Source organism: Antedon bifida, chromosome 8, assembly GCF_963402885.1.
Source record: "Antedon bifida chromosome 8, ecAntBifi1.1, whole genome shotgun sequence".
Taxonomy (NCBI): Eukaryota; Metazoa; Echinodermata; class Crinoidea; order Comatulida; family Antedonidae; genus Antedon; species Antedon bifida.
The window spans coordinates 19,275,821-19,298,223 of NC_136233.1; the positions used below are offsets into that span (position 1 = coordinate 19,275,821).

General features: G+C 31.9%; 1 protein-coding gene and 1 non-coding gene across 3 annotated transcripts in view; both read right to left on the reverse strand.

The window, feature by feature from the left end:
* The window catches only part of LOC144849722 (neuropeptide Y receptor type 1-like), a 47,828-nt gene that overhangs the window by 13,957 nt on the left and 11,468 nt on the right, over nt 1–22,403 (reverse strand). Inside the window, exons 8-11 of one of the 2 annotated variants that reach the window (XM_078706744.1) lie at nt 22,255–22,372; nt 18,485–18,597; nt 14,801–14,925; nt 12,276–12,544 (exon numbers count right to left, since the gene is read on the reverse strand). In XM_078706744.1, coding sequence (XP_078562870.1) covers nt 14,809–14,925; nt 18,485–18,597; nt 22,255–22,372 — 348 coding nt within the window. In that variant the 3' untranslated portion in view covers nt 12,276–12,544; nt 14,801–14,808. Of the gene's footprint in view, nt 1–12,275; nt 12,545–14,800; nt 14,926–18,484; nt 18,598–22,254; nt 22,373–22,403 lie in introns of those variants that run through there. The other variant, XM_078706746.1, reaches the window with a different exon arrangement.
* On the reverse strand, nt 18,846–18,932 carry LOC144851209 (small nucleolar RNA U3). The gene has a single exon (XR_013614168.1). It is a non-coding gene; the product is annotated as a small nucleolar RNA U3 (small nucleolar RNA).

A 22,403-nucleotide genomic window follows, 5' to 3' on the forward strand; every position in this document is an offset into this window, starting at 1 on the left:
GAATCGTCTGCACATGCGTCCTACAGAAAGTCGGAACCAAGTACACGACTCAAATACGTACTTGGTAAATGCAAACTAACTTTTAAATGTTAATAATTACAAGAAATAGTCACAAATGTAAGTCTTGTATGGGGCATATGTAGAGGTATCCTCATACTATGAGCCAGGAATGTTCAAAAAGTCACTGTGCCACTACGTAGGCCTAATATGCAAGATATATTGACTGTATAGGTAAACGATTGCGTCTTAATTGGCTATTTTTTAATGGTTAATTTTAACCTCACAGGTCTGAATTTTAAAATAATAATACAATTGTAGGTGTACAGACATAAAATAGTACAGACATAATAATTATTGGCATTGCCTTCTGGCTGTATCATATCAATCAGGGATTTGGAGTTGGAACGCTCTAATAGTATCTGGTGTCAAATCTAGTCAAGACTTTTAGCATTCAAATTTCACTCGAAAAATACAATTGGATATTCACGTACTATGATAAAGGAATTTACATGAATACTGCATCTCGATACGATGCTGAAGGCAGAGAAAAATAAATACCGCATTTATGAATTGTAAAAAAAAACCGAACAAACAGAAACACATCAGGAACAATTCAAAACAAGAAGATGACTGTAGATGTCAATTCCATGCGTTGAATCAGTTAAACAAATGTTAAAGTATAAAATTTGAAAGACAGACATATCTCATCAAGAAACAATATAAAAGCAATCAGTTGGTTAATCCATCATTTCTATCGTTCTATCGGATATTTCTGTTCACATCATCACCAGCTATTAGTACGGCGGTCGTAAGTTCAAAATGCAGCAGTTAATGATTTAAAGATAGGAATAGCACTTTCTTTTAAAATGAAATAAAATTGTTTATTGATGACTGAACGTCAAATCGGTAAATGGAATAGGTAAAATAAACTATTATTCATTTTATCTACCTATTCAATCGCTGGAATACCATGATACGTTACGGTAATAACTATTCATTTTAAATAATATTACTATATCCAAGATAATAATGACATCAATAAAGAAGACATTTGCATTGAAACTGGCGTGGTCATTCCACTTTCTGCAATAGGAAAGAGTTTGGTTTTAAAATTACTGTTATAATTAAAGTTCAGAAAGGTTTATAATAATAATAATTAAAAAAGACCATACTCAGGAATGGTTCCCAATTGGACACAACGCACGGCGTAAGCGCACCGCAATCAACTTGTTTGAGTAACGCCTACGTCGTCGCTGCGTGGCGTCTACAAATACAAAAACATTTTGCAGTCGGACTTGCTTTCTGTGTGTAAAAGACGAAACATGTTGGGTATAACAAAATACAACATTCACCTTATGTTTTTCCCTTGCGGGCAGTGGTCTACAATTTATAAACATGTTTTGACGTGGCCTAAATATGATAACTATATATAGAATCATACACGGAATACACCGATAAGATATATCTTAAGACATAGATAAGATATAGTCTTTCAATACACTAATACACTATGTTCCCTTCGCAATGCACATTACACGTTTCACAACGATTACATGGGACGTAATAATATCAGACATTCAATTATTCAATAAGACGAATTCAATTTTAGATTTGCGAAATTTAATCTTTATTTTAATTACCATGAAACTGCACATAATCTGCTTGAACTTTTGAAATTGTAAAGAATTAATGTTTAATGTTACATTTCGTATGTAAATATAATTGTATGTGTATTGGATTTTGATTTCCATTTGTTTTTTTTTATTATTAAATCTTGGTTCCCATTTAGACACAACGCGACGTTGGCGTTACACAAGCGAGTTGACCAATGACAATCGACAGTCCGAATATTTCATCGATTGTGATTGGTCAAATCACTTACGTCATTGCGTTGGGTCTTTAAATCTTGCTGCCCACTTAAAAGTACATTTACTTTAAAAAGTTTATTTTATTTGTAAATAATTAGTTTGTCTTTTTTGTCTTCTCCTCTCAGTATCTTTTTATTCTGTTAAACTTGAGCTATTATTTTGAAAACCAATTTTAAATTATTTTTTAGAACTCAGATATAGAGTAGATCTCAATTTTTATTTATATATATACATTTTATATTTTGCTTAATTTACCATTTCAGTTATTTTCTATTTTTCAAATTTTCTTATTATTTTTAGTCTTATGTAATTAATTTTATTTTTTTCTTTTACTTTTCTGTTCTTGTTGTTTTTTGTATATTGTATCTGTTCTGGTAGACGCTAAACAACTGACTGCCGAATTTACTCCGTTTCCAGTTAAGCTTGAGGACGTACCAGAATAAACATTTATATTAATGAAATACAAAGGAAATATACACTATACCCTAAAATAACAAAGACCTACCATTCTTATTTTTATTTTATGTCTTTAGGCAATGTGGCCAAGGATTACCAATAGTGAATTAATCACTGTCCTATCAGATAGGTGGTAATCCCCTGATACAGGGGCTATTTTGTGAACCAGTTCACCGGGGTAACCCCCTACTCTTTTCATAGGCATAGGCCTATATGCAAACAAGTATATGCTGTACATAAAAGGAAGATATACAGTATCGATATACCCGCTGTAATTACAAATAATAACAAAATGGAACTCGGTATTCTTTATGATATGCTCATGTTTCAAACTGAACACTGTCGCCACAATATTATATCTATTTAGTAAGAAATACAATATTCTAAACTCATATTTTTAAGTGTTATGTTACAACACTTCAAGCACTTCCATTTTATTTCGGTACATTGATACATTTCTGGATTTGTAAAACTACAAGAAGGTATAAAATGTTTCACATGAATCTTATAATATGTCAAAAAAAGCAGGTTACCCTTTTTCCTTCAAAACTATTAATCGATAATTCTAGGAAAAAGATCAAGGTAAACGAAAAGAAGCGAATTTACAAATACATTTGAATTGTCATATCCTCTATTCAGCAATAAATCTTGAAGAAATGTTTTATAACGAAAAACGTTCATAACAAGGGAATGAAACGCAAATTAGAATTGATGTAAAGGAAATTGAAATGCACTATGCGGTATTAATAATTCACATTATTACTTTAAAAAATACTGTAATTTGGTGTCAAATAACACTTTTTGAAAATATAGACTTCAATTTCAAATCATAAGATGATTATACGGAAGCAACATGTACTACTGATGCAAATATACGGTAGCGTCTACTGGGCTTTTCTAAACTATATTAAATCAAGGCAATCTAACAACAGGATGCTGAGCTCTGTAAGATCAAATTTCATCTGTGGCTAGCTGCCACACGACCATCCACGCCCCTTAACTGAAAACGCGGGCCGCGGAGAATATGTACATAGTAGGCCTACTGTTGGTATTTGTCGCAGTCAGATATACGATCGAAAGACTGTTACGAGATCCAATCTTTGCAAGGTGAGATGTGTCCTGATGTTAATCACGAGTCGTCAGAAACGACGACAACGAAAAACGCAAAAAACATTTAAGCTTGGTTCCTACTAGCGACGCAACGCAACTGAACATACGCAACGTAAGAAAATGCCCTTCAAATAATTGTGTTTGCCCCCGCCTGCGTGAAATCAAACCTGCGATGTTTCCAGAAGTGTTGCGTCATCGGTTCCCACTTGTGATTACGCAATACAGCACTTTGCGTCGATACGTAGGTTTGCGGAAGCTACGCTGCGTTAATACACTATTCAGTCGGAGTAGTCTGATGTTCGTATTATTTTACCCTTTTTTCTAGTTTTCTCCATTCTATTAGAGTAAACTAATAATTTACTTTTAATAGCATATCACTATGAGTAACATTTTAAATACATTATCTCGTTACCGATTCTTGGTACTGTATCTACATTTCTACAGTATACATCATCATAAGAAAATGGGCTTCAGATGTATCGCATTTATCATAGACCATAGCATAACCTTACATGGCAGCCGATTCTCGGTACTGTATCTATTTTCTCTAGGATAAGTATCACAGGAATATTTCGTAATACAACATCAAGTGTTTCACCTGTATCTAGTAGTAACCTAACCCTTAACCCAACCTTACATGATACAAGCACCATATGCTGTTTACGCAATTTTACTTTGATACTGTGGGTAAATACTGTCGTGTGTGGATTTACAGGACTCAGAATTGGGTAGGCATGTACATAATTTGATTTCAATATATTAGGCCTACTATTTTTGAACAAAATGTACCGCTATAACTCATTCTTATTAATACTATTTAGCGGTAATCCGTAATTCCTCTGGCTATTTCCAATGAAATGGAAGTATAATTTGTTTCGATTAATGGAAATATCCAATCATCTCCCCCACCTACAAAAATCAACAAAACAAGACACGCCAAAATGTGATGGAGTCTCAAATGCAGTAAAAGTTAACATTGTCGCCTCTAGTATTAAATTATAATACTAAATAATGATCAACAAAACAATACCACAATTGCTAAACTTGGTTTTTGTTACTGAAATTAATATCGACTCAGACTTGATGTCCCGGTTATTAATATAAATAATGGAAGGTTAGAGGTTAATATCTCGTTTCATTCACTTAAGATTGGCTTTTAAATGAAGAGATATTTATGTACCGTCTTTCAACTTAATTAAAACAAGGCCAACAGCCATAAGTCGCGTGCATAGTTAAAACTTGTCTGTACATTAAAACAGTTCGAAAAGTACAGAAAAGCGATAAAACGCACAGTGATACCGGACCGACAGACAGACCGACCGACCGACAATGAACTATTGAGTCGCGTCCACGCGACTAAAAATGTAGAGTTGCCCCTTCATTACTTATGACCATTTACACAAAACACAGAGCAAACGGGCGGTTAATCGGAAACCAGCCAGAAGTTACGTGGGAAAAGCACGAGCTTTTCCGCTCATTTTTCACCTTTACCGTTACAACTCGTCTGAGTAAATTGGCCTTAAAGATGTATTGTCCCGCAAAAACATGAAAAATGAAGATTAATTAAATCAGAATTTAAATAGGTCATTTTGTAGTTTAAATAAAGTTAATCCCTTTCGTAAAAAAAAAACCGGAAAAAATATGTTTTCTCACATAAAATGACAAAATAAATGGTCAAATTCAACCAAAAACCCATTAGCTGGCAGTCAATTTGGCTATATTTTGCTTTAAATTACAGTTTTTTCAGGTAAATACATTGTTTTTCGACTCAATTTTTGTTCAAAGTGGATAACTATTATGTGACATTAAAATGACATATTCGACAAAAAAATATGAAAACATTATTTTTTTAGGGGGACAATAAATCTTTAAGACTAGCCCATTGAGGAACATACTCAATTGACTCAACTCCTTCGTGTCTCATGTGCGGTGATGAGGAGATGGAAGATAATTGTTTGGCTCAGGGCTTTCCTACTTTTCTACTCTCCTCATTTAAATAAATTTTACTGCAATTCCATAGAGCAAACAACAAAGCAATGAATATGATTCAGGATAAACAGGGGCTTTTTCAAAAACCGCTTAATTTCGAGTAATTACGCCTAAGCAAAGTATATAAAAAAAACCGGTTATGCTTAAATTCATTACGTAATGACGATTCCTAGTATCATCAACTGGAAAATGTACGATTATCATGAAAGACGGGAGATTGTAAAACACGATATGTTTTCTCATTATCTCGCAGACGTTCGGTTTTATGATGACGATATTAAGACATCTTGAATTAATATCTTAGTGCGCTTAGTGTAATCTATTTTTGTTGACATTTTTAGTTTTGACAGATGGGACTTTTATTCACAACGTTTTCAAAAAAAAATAATCATCATTTTAAAATTATCTTTATATGACAGAAAAAAACATTAAATACTATATTTCTTACCCGTAGTAGTTTAAGAAGTTTATTTCTCAAGCAACATACCTAGTTAATTTAGTTTAATTTAAAAACGAATAAAATAATTTTGGTTTTTTTTACGGTAATGATAAAGGTTGTTTCTTTTATTCTGAACATTGCCGACTGTTTTTGTTTACGTGCGTGTTAAATGAAATAAAGGTAAATAAACAATAATTGTTTCATATACAAACATATCAATTAGAGAATTATAGGGCACAATCTTCTGACCATACGAACTGCTTATATCTAAAGGGTCAATTCGTGTCGAAACCCCCGTGTACTACACTATCATGTCTATCCGATAGCGATAAAGTATACTCGGCTACCCTACTTTTTGAAGAAAAAAATAATGATCTTTATCGTGCTTACGTATACGTGTTTCGTACACACGACTTTATTATTACTAATTCGAAGGCAAAAAAAACAGTCTGCGCGCTGATCCAATACACACGCACGCCCACACAGGCTGTCTGCCAATATGCCTGGGAAGAAGCGGGAGACCGAAGGAGGCCAGCCTTCTCTTGAGCCGTACCTCTGTTTACACACGGGTTTGGGTTTCTTAAAATAATGAATAATATGGAAGATCGACGTCACGTTCATTTAAAAAACCCCCGAGGTTGTAAGCAATCGTGGATATGTAAAACGCGATATTTTAAATAATACTGACAATATAACTGTAGGATGGTATAGAATTTTCGTTGAACTTGACTGCAGCTGTTGGTGACGACAGCAAATAGATATTTTCATAGTATACAGAGGCTTCAAATAGATGAGAGAGGAAATGTTTGTGATTTTAAAGATATATATTTTCAAAGACAAAATACCCTTCACCCGATCCGATTCGCGGTGCTGTATCACATATGGTGTATCATGTAACGGACTGTCATGCAGCCTCTGGTGAACACAATTTGTTAACACGTCAAATCAAATGACGTAATGATTAGTAAGAGCAATAATAATCTTGCTCTTTGGATTATGATTTCATGTGATTAGATTTGAAAAAATTATTATTTCTTTCTGGCTGTTTAATACCGTCTTGATCTAGCTTTATATGCAGTATTCAATTTCTGCGATATAGAATTGAAACGATTATCTTTCAATAATGAAAGTAGGCTGTTATTAATAGTAAATTAATACTATCATCTTCACAAAAAAAGAAGAAAAACTCACAGCAATTAAGACAAGATCATTGAAAAAGTCAACAATATGAATAATTTGCATTCGACTTTGAACCACATGGTGTTACGATACTTTATAATTCGGTAGGTGCCTGGAACATCGGTCTCCTTTTCATTTTAATTGTTATATTATATGTATGTATTATAGCTGGAGTGCCTCAGGCAATACGGTATCCGGTAGTAGTATTTTATACAGATATACTGTAAATGAAACTCGCAGAGTATTGTTTACTGCCGCACGACTTTTACATTGACGAGGCTTATCTATATTTAATGGATTACAATTACAATTTAATTAGAAATGTATTGTATTATAAACAAGATACGGATTCGCACAGCAAAATCTGAAAACATCGGGCACGGTGAATAGATAATACACAAATGGCAAAAAATACAAACAAAATTCGTTAATTTCTTCTACTATAGCCTAAAGATTGTTTTATACATTTGAGTCTGCATAGTTGGCCTATCACATACTATAAAGCTTCGTTCTAAAACAACTGTGTGCTCAAAAGTCTCTCAAACAAAACGATGAATTGAATTGTTTACACACGCATATTTGCGTGATTCTGTTCGGAAATCACGTTAAGATTTACAAACAATGCATGCCATAAAGGCAAAATCAAACACATTTATATCGCACTTTTAAACAATTACGTTGCGCAGCAACCTATAATTTTACCAATTATTCAGTGTGTTTATCAACTCAATCTTGATTCCAATTTGTACGCAACGCATGAACAAGCAATTTTACCAATAACGGCGGCCGGCGCAATAGATCATCCAAACCTGCGCTGTACATACGTTGCGTCCAAACGAGAAAACCAAGCTTTGAAAGATAAGTTAAATATTCGCGCCATTTATTTAAGACCACGATGGCGTATAGTAAACCAGGCAGTTGTAGATAGATTACTCCCCGGTTGAAGATATATTGTCCCCCTAAAAAAATATTTTTTTAAATTTTTTTGTTGAATATGTTATTTTAATGTCACATAATAGTTATTCACTCTCACAAAAAATTGGGTCTGAAAAAAATTTATTTACCTGAGAAAAATGTAATTTAAAGCAAAAAATTGTCAAATTGTCTGGAAGACAATGAGTTTTTGGGTAATTTAACTGTTTATTTTGTCTTTTTATAGGTGAAATAATTTTTTCCCCCGTTTTTTTCTTATGGAAGTGAACAACTTCATTAAAACTGCAAAATGGCCTATTCAAAGTCCGATTTTAAAAATCTTTATTTTTCATGATTTTGGGGGACAATACATCTTTAAACAATGGCTCGACAATTTTTTTTTTAAAAAGAAGAAAAGATCGGTTCTCTTTGTTGTTTTGTGAGGAATAATTTCTTTTGCCGAAAAAATAGAGTCTCTGAAAAAATACAATTTCATGGATCCACTTTTTATCAGATTGGTAAACCGTTTTCCGTTTTTTTTTATTGTTAGTTTTTTTTTTATTTATACATTTTTGTATTAATCATTTTCACTATTTATTTAACATAAACATAAAGAATCCATAAAAACTGATTTTTCAGCCAGAAATCAGGAAAAACCTGAGTATCACCTTATTTTCAATTCTCATTAATTTGATAAAACAAATCACAGCATTATAGGTTTTAATAAAGTGAATATAAGTGTAAAAATTATACTGAGGTTTTTTACAATTAAACACCAATAAAATAAACATTCTTAACCATCTAAAAATTGTGAATATACTAAATCATAAATAATCATATTTTAAGCATCTTGGATCTTCGCATCGCATGCACAACCAATTGTGCTACCTAAGATAGTATTTATTATTTTAGAACGTCAAACAAATATTATATTGTTAAATATAATATGCATGATAATTCCATTCCACACGCACATCTAATTCTAATATTTATTTTCAAAATATAAACAATCATTAGGCGGTGATGGCCTCCGGCATTTCTGAATATTTTACCATCATCTTGATATATATTATACTATAATGACATCTCTCATTTAATTCTGTATATTAGTCTAATCCATTGGTCAACAAGGCTAAGCCCAGTATATTGGTAATAGTTGGTTCTGCGGGTACTTTGGGGCTAGAAACTAATCAGTGTAGATGGACATGCCAATTAAAGGTCAACTTGACCGAGGACCATATTTTAACAACGTATTAGGGATGTACATATGATTTCAGAACCATCGCGAGATGAAGGATATCGCCGCACGCGCTCGCCGTAAATTGCTGTGACGTCACATGTGGTTTCTGGCAAAGTCTGGCAAATCGCGAAAATTTCTAGTAAATAAATAAATCGTAAAAAATATAAATGTTAATTTTTTTTATTGTATAATGCCTCGGTCAAGTTGTCCTTGATTCTAGACATTTTATTAAGCGAGTTTGCGCTTTATAAAATGTCTAGAATCAATTATGCCTATTTAATAATAGGCATAATTGATTCTAGTGACATTTTTTCTCGCGTATTAGTGTTCATCAAATCGGTTTATATCGGATGGACCGATAAAAAGTTAACTATTTATCTGTCTCTCGCTCTCTCATGCAATTCGGTTGATTAGGCCTAAATATTAGTTCATTAGTTCACACAGATATAGGCCAATTAGTAATACAGTAGATGGTTCTGCGATTACTTTGGGATAGGATCTAACCAGTATAGATGATAATAAAGTCAGTTAATTGAACTGAATTTTTAAAAATACATCTCAGACAACGTCGTACGACGAGGCTCGACGAAACACTTGACTCGTCAGTGCTGCCTCTCTGATCATACAAATGATTTTATATAAAGCAATAAACCATCATTTTAGGTACCAGTTTAATATATTTAATATAAATACTAATATAATTTAATAACTTTACAAGTTTATTAATTAATACTATGAAAACAAATATTATTTTATTATTTTTACTATATTTATTATAATACTGTATTCAGTTAGTAAATATGGTATGTTCTAGTGGACACGAACTTGTTAAATTAACGTTTTTTATTTTTATTTATTTATTTATTTAATTTATTTAACAACATATTTATACAGGATAATACACAATCAAGTAGAAATAAACTTGTTTTGCATTGTGGTCCTGTCGACAAAAACGGATACAAATTTAAATCTTATACAATTACAATTAATAACTAGAATTTAATTCGTCACTTTGACGAATTATAGGTGATCATTTTTATCATTTTACTGAAATTAATTTTTTTTAAACATGCACGTACGTTAACATACGATCGGAAAATGTTGATGTATGCCATCCTATTATATGCTTATAGTGTTGAGTTGTGCCTATATGCCATATACAATATGTACAGTATATACTGTATATCTATATACAGTGTAGCATAGGTGAAATTACGGGACACACATGTTCTAATTTTTTGGCATGATGACGTTATCAAACTAAACTTTAAGATGACAATTTCGAAAGATAATTAATTGAGCCAAAAAATATAAGATTTGGAAAAAAATTTGGCACGTAGAAGCGCTGTGCGCGCTCTTTGAATTGTGTATAACTTTGACGAAAAATATGAAAAAACTACTTTTTCACTTCAACTGGCCATATGTTAACGTCACAACATCCGATAGGCTTAATTTTTATATGAATTAATATCTACATTTCATCAGCTTTCATAATAAATTATAATCATCAAGGTAACCTTCAATTCTGAAGAGCTGTAAGATATTCAAATTTACTGCGAAGGTGAAATTACACGGCCTATGTTATTCAAGTTTTTACGCGTGATGACGTCATTAAAATGAAGATAGTGTCAACTCATGATAAAGATAATTAATTAAGCAAGCACATACTGAAAGTTGTGCGAAATTCGAGCACACATAACCAAGATGCGCTCTGTTGAATGTGATAATCTACACAAAAAGATAACAAATCCTAATTTTTAAATTCAAGTGGCCATTTGATGACGTCAAAACATTTTGTACGTAAAATGTGTACATGAATTCATATCTACAACTCAATGGCTTCCAGAATAAGTTAAAAAAATCGGGGGTCATCTTGCATTCTGAAGAATTATTTTCATTTTAAAAAAGACCTATTTTTCACCATTTTCAGAACTTTTGTAAAATTAATGTGCGCATTTTGTCATTTTTAACGTGCTCGTATAGCGTTATTTTAAGTCGGAACTGACTCAAATTTGGTGAATGTACTAAGGATGGTGAGTAGAATGAGATTTGTAAAAAAATTCATATTTTTTACGCTTTTTAAGTATCGCGCGCGCAAAAACGCATTTTTGCGCAGTAATTTTTTGAAACACGCAAATGGCCTAATTCATGCTCTAAATTGATCAAAACTTAATTTTGAGCGTTTTAAATTTTTAACGCGCGATATCACGCGCATAAACCTACGTGCGCGTGCGTTTTTATTTGCTAATATTTTTACCCTTGATCTGAAGTTTACGTGTAGTGAATTTCATTAATATGTGATAATGAATTATGGAGATATGATTGATAATGTGATTTCGCAAAATGGCGTATAAATGTCGTCACGGATGAGTGATCACGCTGGAAAGCTTATTAGGATTAAGTTATATTATTTGAAAGATATTCTGAAATTTTTGTAATCATTGACATTAAACTTTTTGAGATAATTGTTACACAAAATAGTGTACAGAAACAATAAAAAGAAAAAAAAAAAAAAGAAAAAAAATAATAATAAAGATTTTATACAATAACAATAGGTGATCATTTTATTCTAAATGATCACCTAATAAAAGCAACAAAAAAATAAACTGGAAGTTAAATGTTATGAAAAGAAATGAGATCTGTATCTAGCTTTAAAGGACATAATCGTGGGTGAATGTTTTATATCTGCTGGCAAGTCATTCAATATTTTTCCGCCTGCAACTTTAAAACGTTAATTGTTGAAAATGAAAGTTAGCATTAATAAAAATGTAACGTTGATTCAACGTTGAAACAACGTAACAATAAGTAACGTTGAATTAACGTCCGAAACGTATATTTCAACGTTTACGCAACGTGGAAATTATCAACATTGAAACAACGTAATAATAAGCAACGTTGAAATAACGTCGGAAAACGTATATTTAACGTAGAAATTATCAACGTTGAAACAACGTAACAATAAGTAACGTTGAAATAACGTCGGAAAACGTATATTTAACGTAGAAATTATCAACGTTGAAACAACGTAACAATAAGTAACGTTGAAATAACGTCGGAAAACGTATATTTACGTAGAAATTAGCTACGACGGAACAACGTAATAAGTAACGTTGAAATAACGTCGTATATTTCAACGTTGATTCAACGTAGAAATTATCAACGTAATAATTTAGTTGAATATGAAACTTTACATTTAGAGCTCTATTATTATTCAAACCTTCTACAACTATCAGTCTCATTTGCGGTAACATTCATTCATCATGTAAAAAGCAAGAGGTCTCAGTACCGATGTTTAGTTTTCTCGACGCGCCAAGCGAGCACACAGCTGTCGAGTCATTCTGTACACGCTCTCTGAAACATAATGGACGTGCAAATATTACATAATGTGTATCGAAACGAAAGTTGCTCTATCATCGTTGGCATGCATTAGACGTTAAAGATGCATTGTCCCCCTGAAAAATAATTTTTACATTTTTTTTGTTGAATATGCCATTTTAATGTCACATAATAGTTATCCACTTTGACCAAAATTGGATCTAAAAAAAATTTATTTACCTAAAAAAAACTGTAATTTAAAGCAAAAAATGGTCAAATTGGCTGCCAGCCAATCGATTTTTGGTTGAATATAACCATTTATTATGTAAGTGAAAACATTTTTTTTCCGTTTTCTCTTCTACAAAATAACCTATTCAAAGTCTGATTTAATTAATCTTCATTTTTCATGTTTTTGGGGGACAATACATCTTTAAGTAAGAATTGACCTTACGTTATATTACAATTCGCCAATGCAAACGCTTCGCGTACAGACTGCTGGCAATGAAATATAGATTGACAAAAAAATTTAAATAATTTGGAACAGATTGTTTCAATGCTGTTTTAATTTTGATATCCAAAAAAGTTTAAAATCGATAATGCAAATATAGGAAATAACCAGCTGTTATCTGTAGAATGGTAATTGGAATGATGAAAACAAATCTAAATTTTTGTTGTTTTAGTGTTTGTAAACATCATAAACTCTACAATAATATATTTTATTATTACTGGCGATCACACTAGTTTGATGCTAAAATAATTGTATAATAATATTTTATAATAATGTTTTTAATAACCATGAGCAAACGTATGTTTTTCATTCTTCATGGTGAAAATTAAAAAATGTCAATACCATAATAGTTGTTTTCTTCCGCAGTGAACATTTATTTATAATTTTTTAATTTTTAAAAATGTTTTATAATTTTTGTTATCAATTTGTACTGTGTTTTTGTTTGTTTTATTTTTAAATGTTCTACTGGGCAGTATACTGTACTGTATATAATGTAATGCACTGAATACAAATAAATACATTAATGAATTGTACTTGTATACACTTGTATCGTAGAGCTCCATTGAGTCACAAGTCGATCTAAACAAACACTATTAAACAATGTTACAACTAGATTGATGCTAAAAATATTTTGTTTTATATTACTTTGAGCAAATCATGTATAATTAAATATAAGGTATATATTTTTTTATTATTCAACATTCCTAACTGTCAATACAATTTCGTATACTTATTAAAGTGTGAAGTGACTTCCAAATGGGACACCTCTAATGGCTTGACCTCTGTGGAGACAACTTTAAGTGGATATTAAACAAATATTTTGCCCTTTTAATAGCTTTTCTTTAATTTAATAAAATGTATAGTGTGAAAACTCTGTTAATACCATTTTGTATATAGTTATTAGAAGTGTAATGGAAGTAGCCACTACGGGGACATCTCTATGGCCAGACCTCCATGGGACTAACTCTAAGTGGACAGTAACAACATTTGGTGTAAACGAGAATATTTAAAAGCAATTAAATAAAATTACTGGTAACCCAACACCATATCAATAATTACATCTTAACTCACACACAGCCCTTTGGCAATTCAATTTGTTGAGTGGTTGCTGGAATTGACAAGCTCTGTCAAGGAAGTCATTTCCCTAATAAATTAACAAATTGGAGTTTGTTCCTGCCAACTACAAAATATCAGAATACCCACTTTAGGCTTTGTTCAAAATATATCTTCCTGTTTTGAAGATGTTGCTATAAACATATTCGCGTCAATAATATGAGAACTTTTTTTATGTACACTTGTTTGTTTGTGTTTGTGATGTTTTGAGAAAAGTAGCCTTGAATGAAACAAGAAATCCAATCTCAACTAAAAAGCTCAAATTCGCTTTAAATCCTCGTTTTCATGATGCTACAACAGATAACAGTCAGAAAAATGTGATTCTTCAGTCATGCCATTTGTCACAGAGGTTTTGATACAGAGATACAGTGGTCACTGGAAAGCGACAATGAGGAGGACAACCAGCAACGTCGTGAGGTGGTTTTCCGAATGATCGCAAGATAAAAACGGTATTGGATATGATCAACTAGCGTTCGTGTTCCCACCTAATCATCCATTCATAGAAGTACTGATGAAGAAGTCAATCTGTGGCGACAATAGAATTGACCTGAATGACATAAAATAATGGATTGGACAAGGATTGACAGCGTGATCAACTTCTGGACAGATATTTTTTGACGTGAACAATTACCACCGCAGCACAATTCGCGCCACTAAACTAAGACACATACCGTCAATATCACCTAGTTTGGTCATCATGTTTTGCAGTCATTTCTTGTATATACTCATATTCAAAAAGATCTTCCAAGTCTTCATCCAGTGTTTTGCTTAGCTCGTTTAGAAGAAAATCAAGTGACTACAAAAAAACAAAAAAAATTACTTAAACAATTAGTTTTTTTTTTTACTTTTATTCACATAATTTGAAATTCATTAAAGAAATATATATAGATCAATATATAAATTCAAAGTATAAAAAAATGACAATGCTGTGGGTATTAGTGGCTGGATCTCAATGCAGATACAAAATAAAATAGGCAAAAAGCTAAATCAAAACGATAAATTAAACAGACAGAATAATTAGCAGAGCTTTCGGGCGACACTAGACCTTTATCAGTGACAGTGCACTGATGAATATATATATATTTGAAACGATTAAGAGAAATCTGTGAGAATGTGAAAAAGTCACCCGAGATACGAACCCAGAACCTTCTGCTTGATATGCAGATATCCTAACCATTAGACCACTCGGGCTTTCATGGTATTGTTCAAACTGGATTGGATAGCGACTCTTTAACATTCTGTGTTGTACGGCGGAACAACACTAGTCCCTCAATTGTATGCACGCGCACCAGAGATGAAATTGATACGCTCTCATCTTTACAGTATCTTTATTCACAAAGCGGGATCTCCGAAGAGATACTTTTATATAAACACAACAGGCACAGAACATGAATTTTAAACTGCCCAGTGATATACTGAAATTTAACTAATTGATTTGAAGATTAGGATTAGGAAATCTGTGAGAATGAGAAAAAGTCGCCCGAACCGAGTCAGGTTTGAGCAACTTTTTATCATTCTCACAGATTTCCTCATCTTATATACAGTATATATCTGTATATAAATCCAAAGGTTAGGATATATACATATATTTAAATTACATTTGAATAAACCAAAGAATCTAACCATCTTCAACCAGTTAATCATGCTGTACTTGGCTATAGCTAATCTTATTTTGACCATGTGACCAGTGCTAGATAAATCAATGACTTTCGTCATTCAGAATGTGTCATGGATCATTGGCAATCCACCTCTTAAATTGTTATCAATAAATTATTTATATTCGTTTATTTAATTTACCAGCATAAAATCAATACAAAATATAAAAAAAAAAAAAAACAAAGCGATGAAACATGCTGGTCAGGGCAGCTTAAGCAAATTACATAAAAAATGTATCAAATCAAATATCAAATTGGTGTCTAAAAAAAACCAAACAAAGATACAATTTTAAATTGAAAAGGACACAAGATGTGGAATAAAATCCTTCATAGTATTTTTCAACCAGGTGCTCATTCACACATGAGTGGACTGGAGTCAATTCTTATCTTGAATTGAACCTGGGTATGATGATTCAGTGTCCTAAGCATTCAGCTACCACAGCTCTTTATGTATTTTTATATTTGTGTATTATATAAAGATACGACCAGGGCGTCCTGGTAGCGATATTTCTTTTCGTGCATAAGTTGGGGACCACTCATGAAACGTCACAAAATAAACATGAATATTCATTAGTCATATCCATAAGGTGTGACGTAAGAATTGAGCTACAATTCGCTAATGCAAACGCTTTCTGTCGAGCCATCTGTGTAGTCGAGTGGATTAGACTATGGACTTTACATGTCGATGTATGGTGTTCGAATCCCATGAGCTTCTTTTTACTTTATAGTGAGATAGAGATTATTTAGAGGGTTAGGTTTAGTTATATTAGGAAATAGTTCGGCAATCTTTCACATAAGGGGTCCCCAACTTATGTACGAAAAATAAAATCGTATCCTGGTACCGTATGTCAATCATTGTTAATACTTTATGTTTGTTAAGAATTCAATCTTATTAAATCAAATTCTGTATGTTTTGCAATTTGCTTTACAGATGATTTACTATAGACATTTGAGAATTACTAATACATAATTACAATAACATAGTGCTTTAAATTGTAGAATAATGCATGATGAATCCAATAATAAATCAAGCACTTAAAAACTGAATGAAATTCTTGTCAAAATGCAGAGAGCAACACAGAAGGTTCCGAACCATTTAATTGTTAATATCTAGGTGCGCTTTGCTGGAGGAGTGAAAATCGTTTTTTGTCATCTACAATTTGTTTTTGGTTATCTTTAGAGAATTTTGCGGAGTATAGTTTATTTGTTTTTCATTTATACTTGTTTTAATACATGTATATTTCTAGTTGTTTATTTTGCCAATTCAATAATAATGAAAAGCAAACAAAATTTAATCTAGAATCAGTGTAAAAACAACAGTTTTAACATCACTATGGTTACGGATTTCTAACAATCAGTAGAAGGAATTTAATTAACTCTAAGTATGTTTATGACAACAATCCTCTGGACAATTACTTTGAAGATAACTATCACCTGGACAACAGCGTGGCTCCCTATTGGACACAACACAACGACGTAGGTAAAATGCAAGCGAGTTGACCAATCACAAGTGACAGTTTGTATGATCCATTGCATCATCATTTTTCAAATTGGGAACTAAGCTTTAGCACTATGCTTTCTACTGGATAAACATAGAAGACCACAGAAGGTCATAGAAGACCACAGAAGGTCATAGAAGACCACAGAAGGTCATAGAAGACCACAGAAGGTCATAGAAGACCACAGAAGGTCATAGAAGACCACAGAAGGTCATAGAAGACTAAAGAAGGCCATAGAAGATCAAAAACCAAAAATAAAAAAAGCAAGAAGGCCTGTTTCTGACCATCTTTATTAAGCATAATATACAATGATCTAAATGGGTACCCATTTATACACCTGGGTGGAGAGAGGCAAACGTAATTAAAGTGTCTTGTCTAAGGATACAAGCAATGCAGCGAGAGTTGGACTCATGATTAGTACTGTAATCCAACATCCAACACACTGCGCCACATGCCCTTACATGGTCTATCTGTTTAAAACTAGGCTGGTACAATGCACTACAACCAGTATCTCTGATACTTATGATAGGGTATTTGTTTCAAATTGTGTTAAATGTATTGAACACTGCTATACTTTCATCGTTGTAGTTAAGTTAGTTGAATTAGTCACATAAGGCTTGACTTAGTGATGATGATAAATCATTTCATCTCTATAATTCATGTCCGAGTGCCGGTTTTATACGTCTATCGAGTGGAATAATTATTTACGATGTCAATTCAAAATCTGACAGCTGATATTCTGATTGTTAAGACAGTTGCAACTAAAATTCTATCTGAAATCGGGTTATCATGTTATTGTTAATAACTAATTAACTTTTTAATTTACAATTGGTGTTTGCAATGCTCGTTTAGTGATATGTCAATCATTTTGCATATTTTGTTACTTGGCAAAGTGCCAAGTACTGTATATAACTTGTTTATGTGTTTGTTATTGTTTGTTGTTTTGTAAAATAACAATTACTTTTAAAAAATATGTTTACGCCAGCAGTTTATAATTATCGTTGCCGGGCAATGCCTCATTTATTAAATATGTCTATCATTCATATTTTTTCACTATTTTTCTCCTATAGCAAAAGAAAATCTACCCGAGGGCCTTGGGTTTCACTTGTCATTACTCTCAATACAATCTTTGGATGGAGCTTGGATTGTTTCGTTTCAACACTCTTACTACTCTCATCTAAATATTTCATAACAAACTTACATAATCTGTTGTTATATTCTCATGGAACCTCTTCAATGGTACTACATCACATGAACTTTGACCTTCATTTGACAACAGTTTGAGAAGATGAATGAGTTCACTTGCTAAGGTACCTTAAACCATGAAGATAAAAAAAATTAATTTCATGCAAAAGTATGGAACTGTAAAAACAGTGCTATGGGAGGATCAATAATAATGTTAATTTATGAGTACAGATGAGAAAAATGTTACCTCTCACTGAGGATAATTATGTTTTATAGGCTTTAGAAACTGTGAAAGAAAACATCTCCTGGGCAGAAGTCAACAAAAAAGAAGTTCATATCCTAGTCCTTGGGAAAATTTCAAAATTTCAAATGAAAATACTACAGGTAAAATAGTACGACTTGATCAACTTTATTCGTTTCTCCGTGAAACAAACTATAGAAATGATCCCTAAAAGTATGATCAAATCATTGGAACATCATTTAACTACGATAGCTTAGGGATAAACATGTTTTATTTATTGATTATTGACATCAGCGTGGTGTTTGTTTGTGCAAAAGCAATTGTTGACAAAACAAAAGTATTTAAAATTCAACAGGATTATTTATCAGTACCTAAATTACCATTACCTATTATATAGATGCTAGTATGCAGATGGTTTATTTATTTTTCTAAGTAAATAGAAAATAATGGAAATGGAAATGTTTAAAATCAGTTTTACAAGCTGGTAGATAAACATAAATTATGTATCAATGTTTTTTTTTTTATTTAATTTCAAAGTGTTTTACAATAACATTTTATTTAAAATTAAATTGTACATACCATATGTGGTCATTAAAGAAAAATAAAGTAGACGGCTGGATTTTAATAGACAATAGAATTATAATTCAAATTTAAAATGTATATCGTATCATTTTAAGCACATACAATATGATACAAATCTTTCTTTATTTTTCAAAAGCTCATTTAATACATTAAATTACTAGTTTTCAAAGAGGTCGAGTTAAATACAAATAAACATAGGCCTAGGCTAATTAAGCTCAAATTGATTAAATAATGTGCAGTCCTAGGCTATTTTTTCTTTAAAATAGTTAATTTAATTTATAGATAATTAATTAATTAATGAAAAAAAAAAAATTTGCATGAGCCTCGTCGTTCTGGCCTTAGGTCATCCATGGAAAGTTTACAGCTTTCTGTCCCTGCCACAAAAATGGTCCATGGTCCGAGTCGAAACTTTGGAACAGCATCCCTATATTCGACAGGCTCCTAATTCTCGTCTTTTTAAGAAACAAGTAAAAACGTATTTGTTCCCTAACTAGCATTTTTTAATTTTGTTGTTGTTTTATCTGCTAAATTCTCTGTACAGTGCTGTGATCTTCTGGAAAGGCGCTTTATAAATAATGAATAATAATAATATTAGTGAATTTCAAAATAATGTTTTTTTCTGAATATTTTTATGGATGCTTAAGAAATAGTCGCGCACGTGTGAGGCATAACAAATCGGCCCTCATGCGTGAGACTCATGCATTATGCGTGAGACTCATGCATTATGCGTGAGAGTTGGCAGGTATACTAGAAGACTAAGTGTTTCATGATTTTTGCATAGGAAGTTTATTCCACCGTTTTGAGAATTTTTATTTCCATGCCGGAACATTAAGAGTATAAATTGATTGAGTTCTTGTATTCCTTGAGTGAAAATTGCATAAATTAGAATAAATTTGTTGAATAATATGGTGCAAGACGATGGAGGCATTTAAATACCATAATCAATATTAAAGATATTAATATTTTTAGGACTAATGTTTATGAGAGGATAGTAGTGGGGTACAATACAAACCACCTAGGTGGCCTCTGCTAGTGGTACATAAATCATTACAGACAAAGAATGAACTATTTAACATACTGGGCATACAGAGTATGTTTTCACAGCAATTGTAGATATGCCACATCAGGCTTTATGTAGTGTAATACCTCTTTTCTTCCGTTATCAACAATGTTTGCATGACTTTTAAAGATACGTCGTGTAAATTCAAACTATTAAGGTAATGGAAAAAAAAATTATATGGTTTTTGCATGGAGGTATAAAAATAGATTTATACCTCCATGGTTTTTGTAAGCAGTGTGGATGTGAAATTCAGCCCCGCATAAAAAAACCTATCTTTTATCATTGTTTTTTGTAATAAATACAGAGGGTGCTATATAAAGAGGCATGAATAGATGTTGTGTCAATGGTTTTCTGTAGGCCAATTTGTTTGGCTAAATGTTAGGCCTGTAGGCTTTAGTTTGTGGAAATGGAGCCCTATGCTGACCTTGAGTTTCTTTGCAATGAATAGTGAAAAAACAACTGCTAATTACATTACAAGGACATTAATTATTGAACTTTAGTTTGGTAAGTCAACATGTAAAATTATTTATATGAAGAAAAAAAAAGAAATCTGTTGGAAAATTAATGTACATGAAACTTGTCCTTCTTGTGAAAGGATATTAAGCACATGATTCATGTGACTTCAATGCAACTTGAAATGTGTTTAAACTTTACAAATTGGAGATGATAAACAAGGATATATCGGAAAGCATGATGAATTAGAATGTTTTTGAAGGTTTTACGTTAAATTTGAATTTACAATTGTACATTTCATTTGTATGTACTGTATATTTAGTTTAGTCAAATGTGCTTTAATGCAATTTACATTTCATTCTAGTTTATAGCTATATTGAATATTGCTTTTTATATAACACCTTAATAAATTTCTGTCATTTGATTGGACGATTGTGGGTCACATGACATGCAATAGTATGCACTATTTAATGATAGGTAAAAAATTTTTTTTCTCTATTTTAAAATTCTTGTGTACGGAAAAACATTTTAAAGGCAACTTTACTGTGATTTTGTACATGAAATCCAACAGCGCTGCCTATTTTAAAATCTATAATAACATTAAATACTCAGATCGTATTGCGACAGAATTTTTGGAGAGATTATGTACCTAGCTTTAGATCGTTTATATTATTTTGATTAATTATTGGAAACAACTCTAAGACATGTTGGAAGAAAATAGAATTAGCCTAGATCAGTTTCAGTTGCCTGGCGAAGTTTTCTAGTCTTTAGCCTTGATTTGGTGTTCTTTGACATAATTAACACCAAAACCAAATAAATGTTATTGTTTCAATGTGAATGTCTATATTTTATTCAATCTGATTCAAATGACAGGAATCTATATAGATGTTATATATCAAAAATAATGAATGCTTTATATTCATGGTACAAATAATAGCATTCGGTGAATGATGAAAGGTTATATTTTCATGAAGCGACAGCCACCTCATGCCATTATTTGTACCATTCCACTTCCATTATTTGTATAATACTGCCTGTATAAAACCTAAATAAAATGATGTTGATGACTGATTATAAATGCAGACTACAAACAAGTAATAAGTTACTGCATCTATTTGATACTTTAATTCTTTTAAAGTTATTTAATTCCAGTCGTTACTGATACAGAATATTCTTTTCAATCTCCATAATCCACAAACATATTACTTGTAATTAATTTACCATTTGTACACTTTTGATAATTGATGTAAAAAAAATCCTCTTATCAGGCTTACCTTCCAAAGTGTTACTCGTATTTGGAACAAATTGCACATATGAAACAAGTTTTGGTGGCAAAAATTGCCCCGTCCAGACAGGTTTCGACAGCTACAAATGGTTCACTGGACCAATTTTTGCAACCAATTTTGCCTCAGACAGATTTTTTTGACAAAAAAAAAATTGTCCCACTTACTATCCAATAACATATCTTTTACTTCTGAGTCATTCCAAACTTGCCTGTGATTGGTCAATTTCATAAGAAGATGATCTAATTGGAGTCCATCAATTACAAAACTGGTCATTGAAGATAACTGTTTAAAAGGGAAACAAAACTTGTAATAA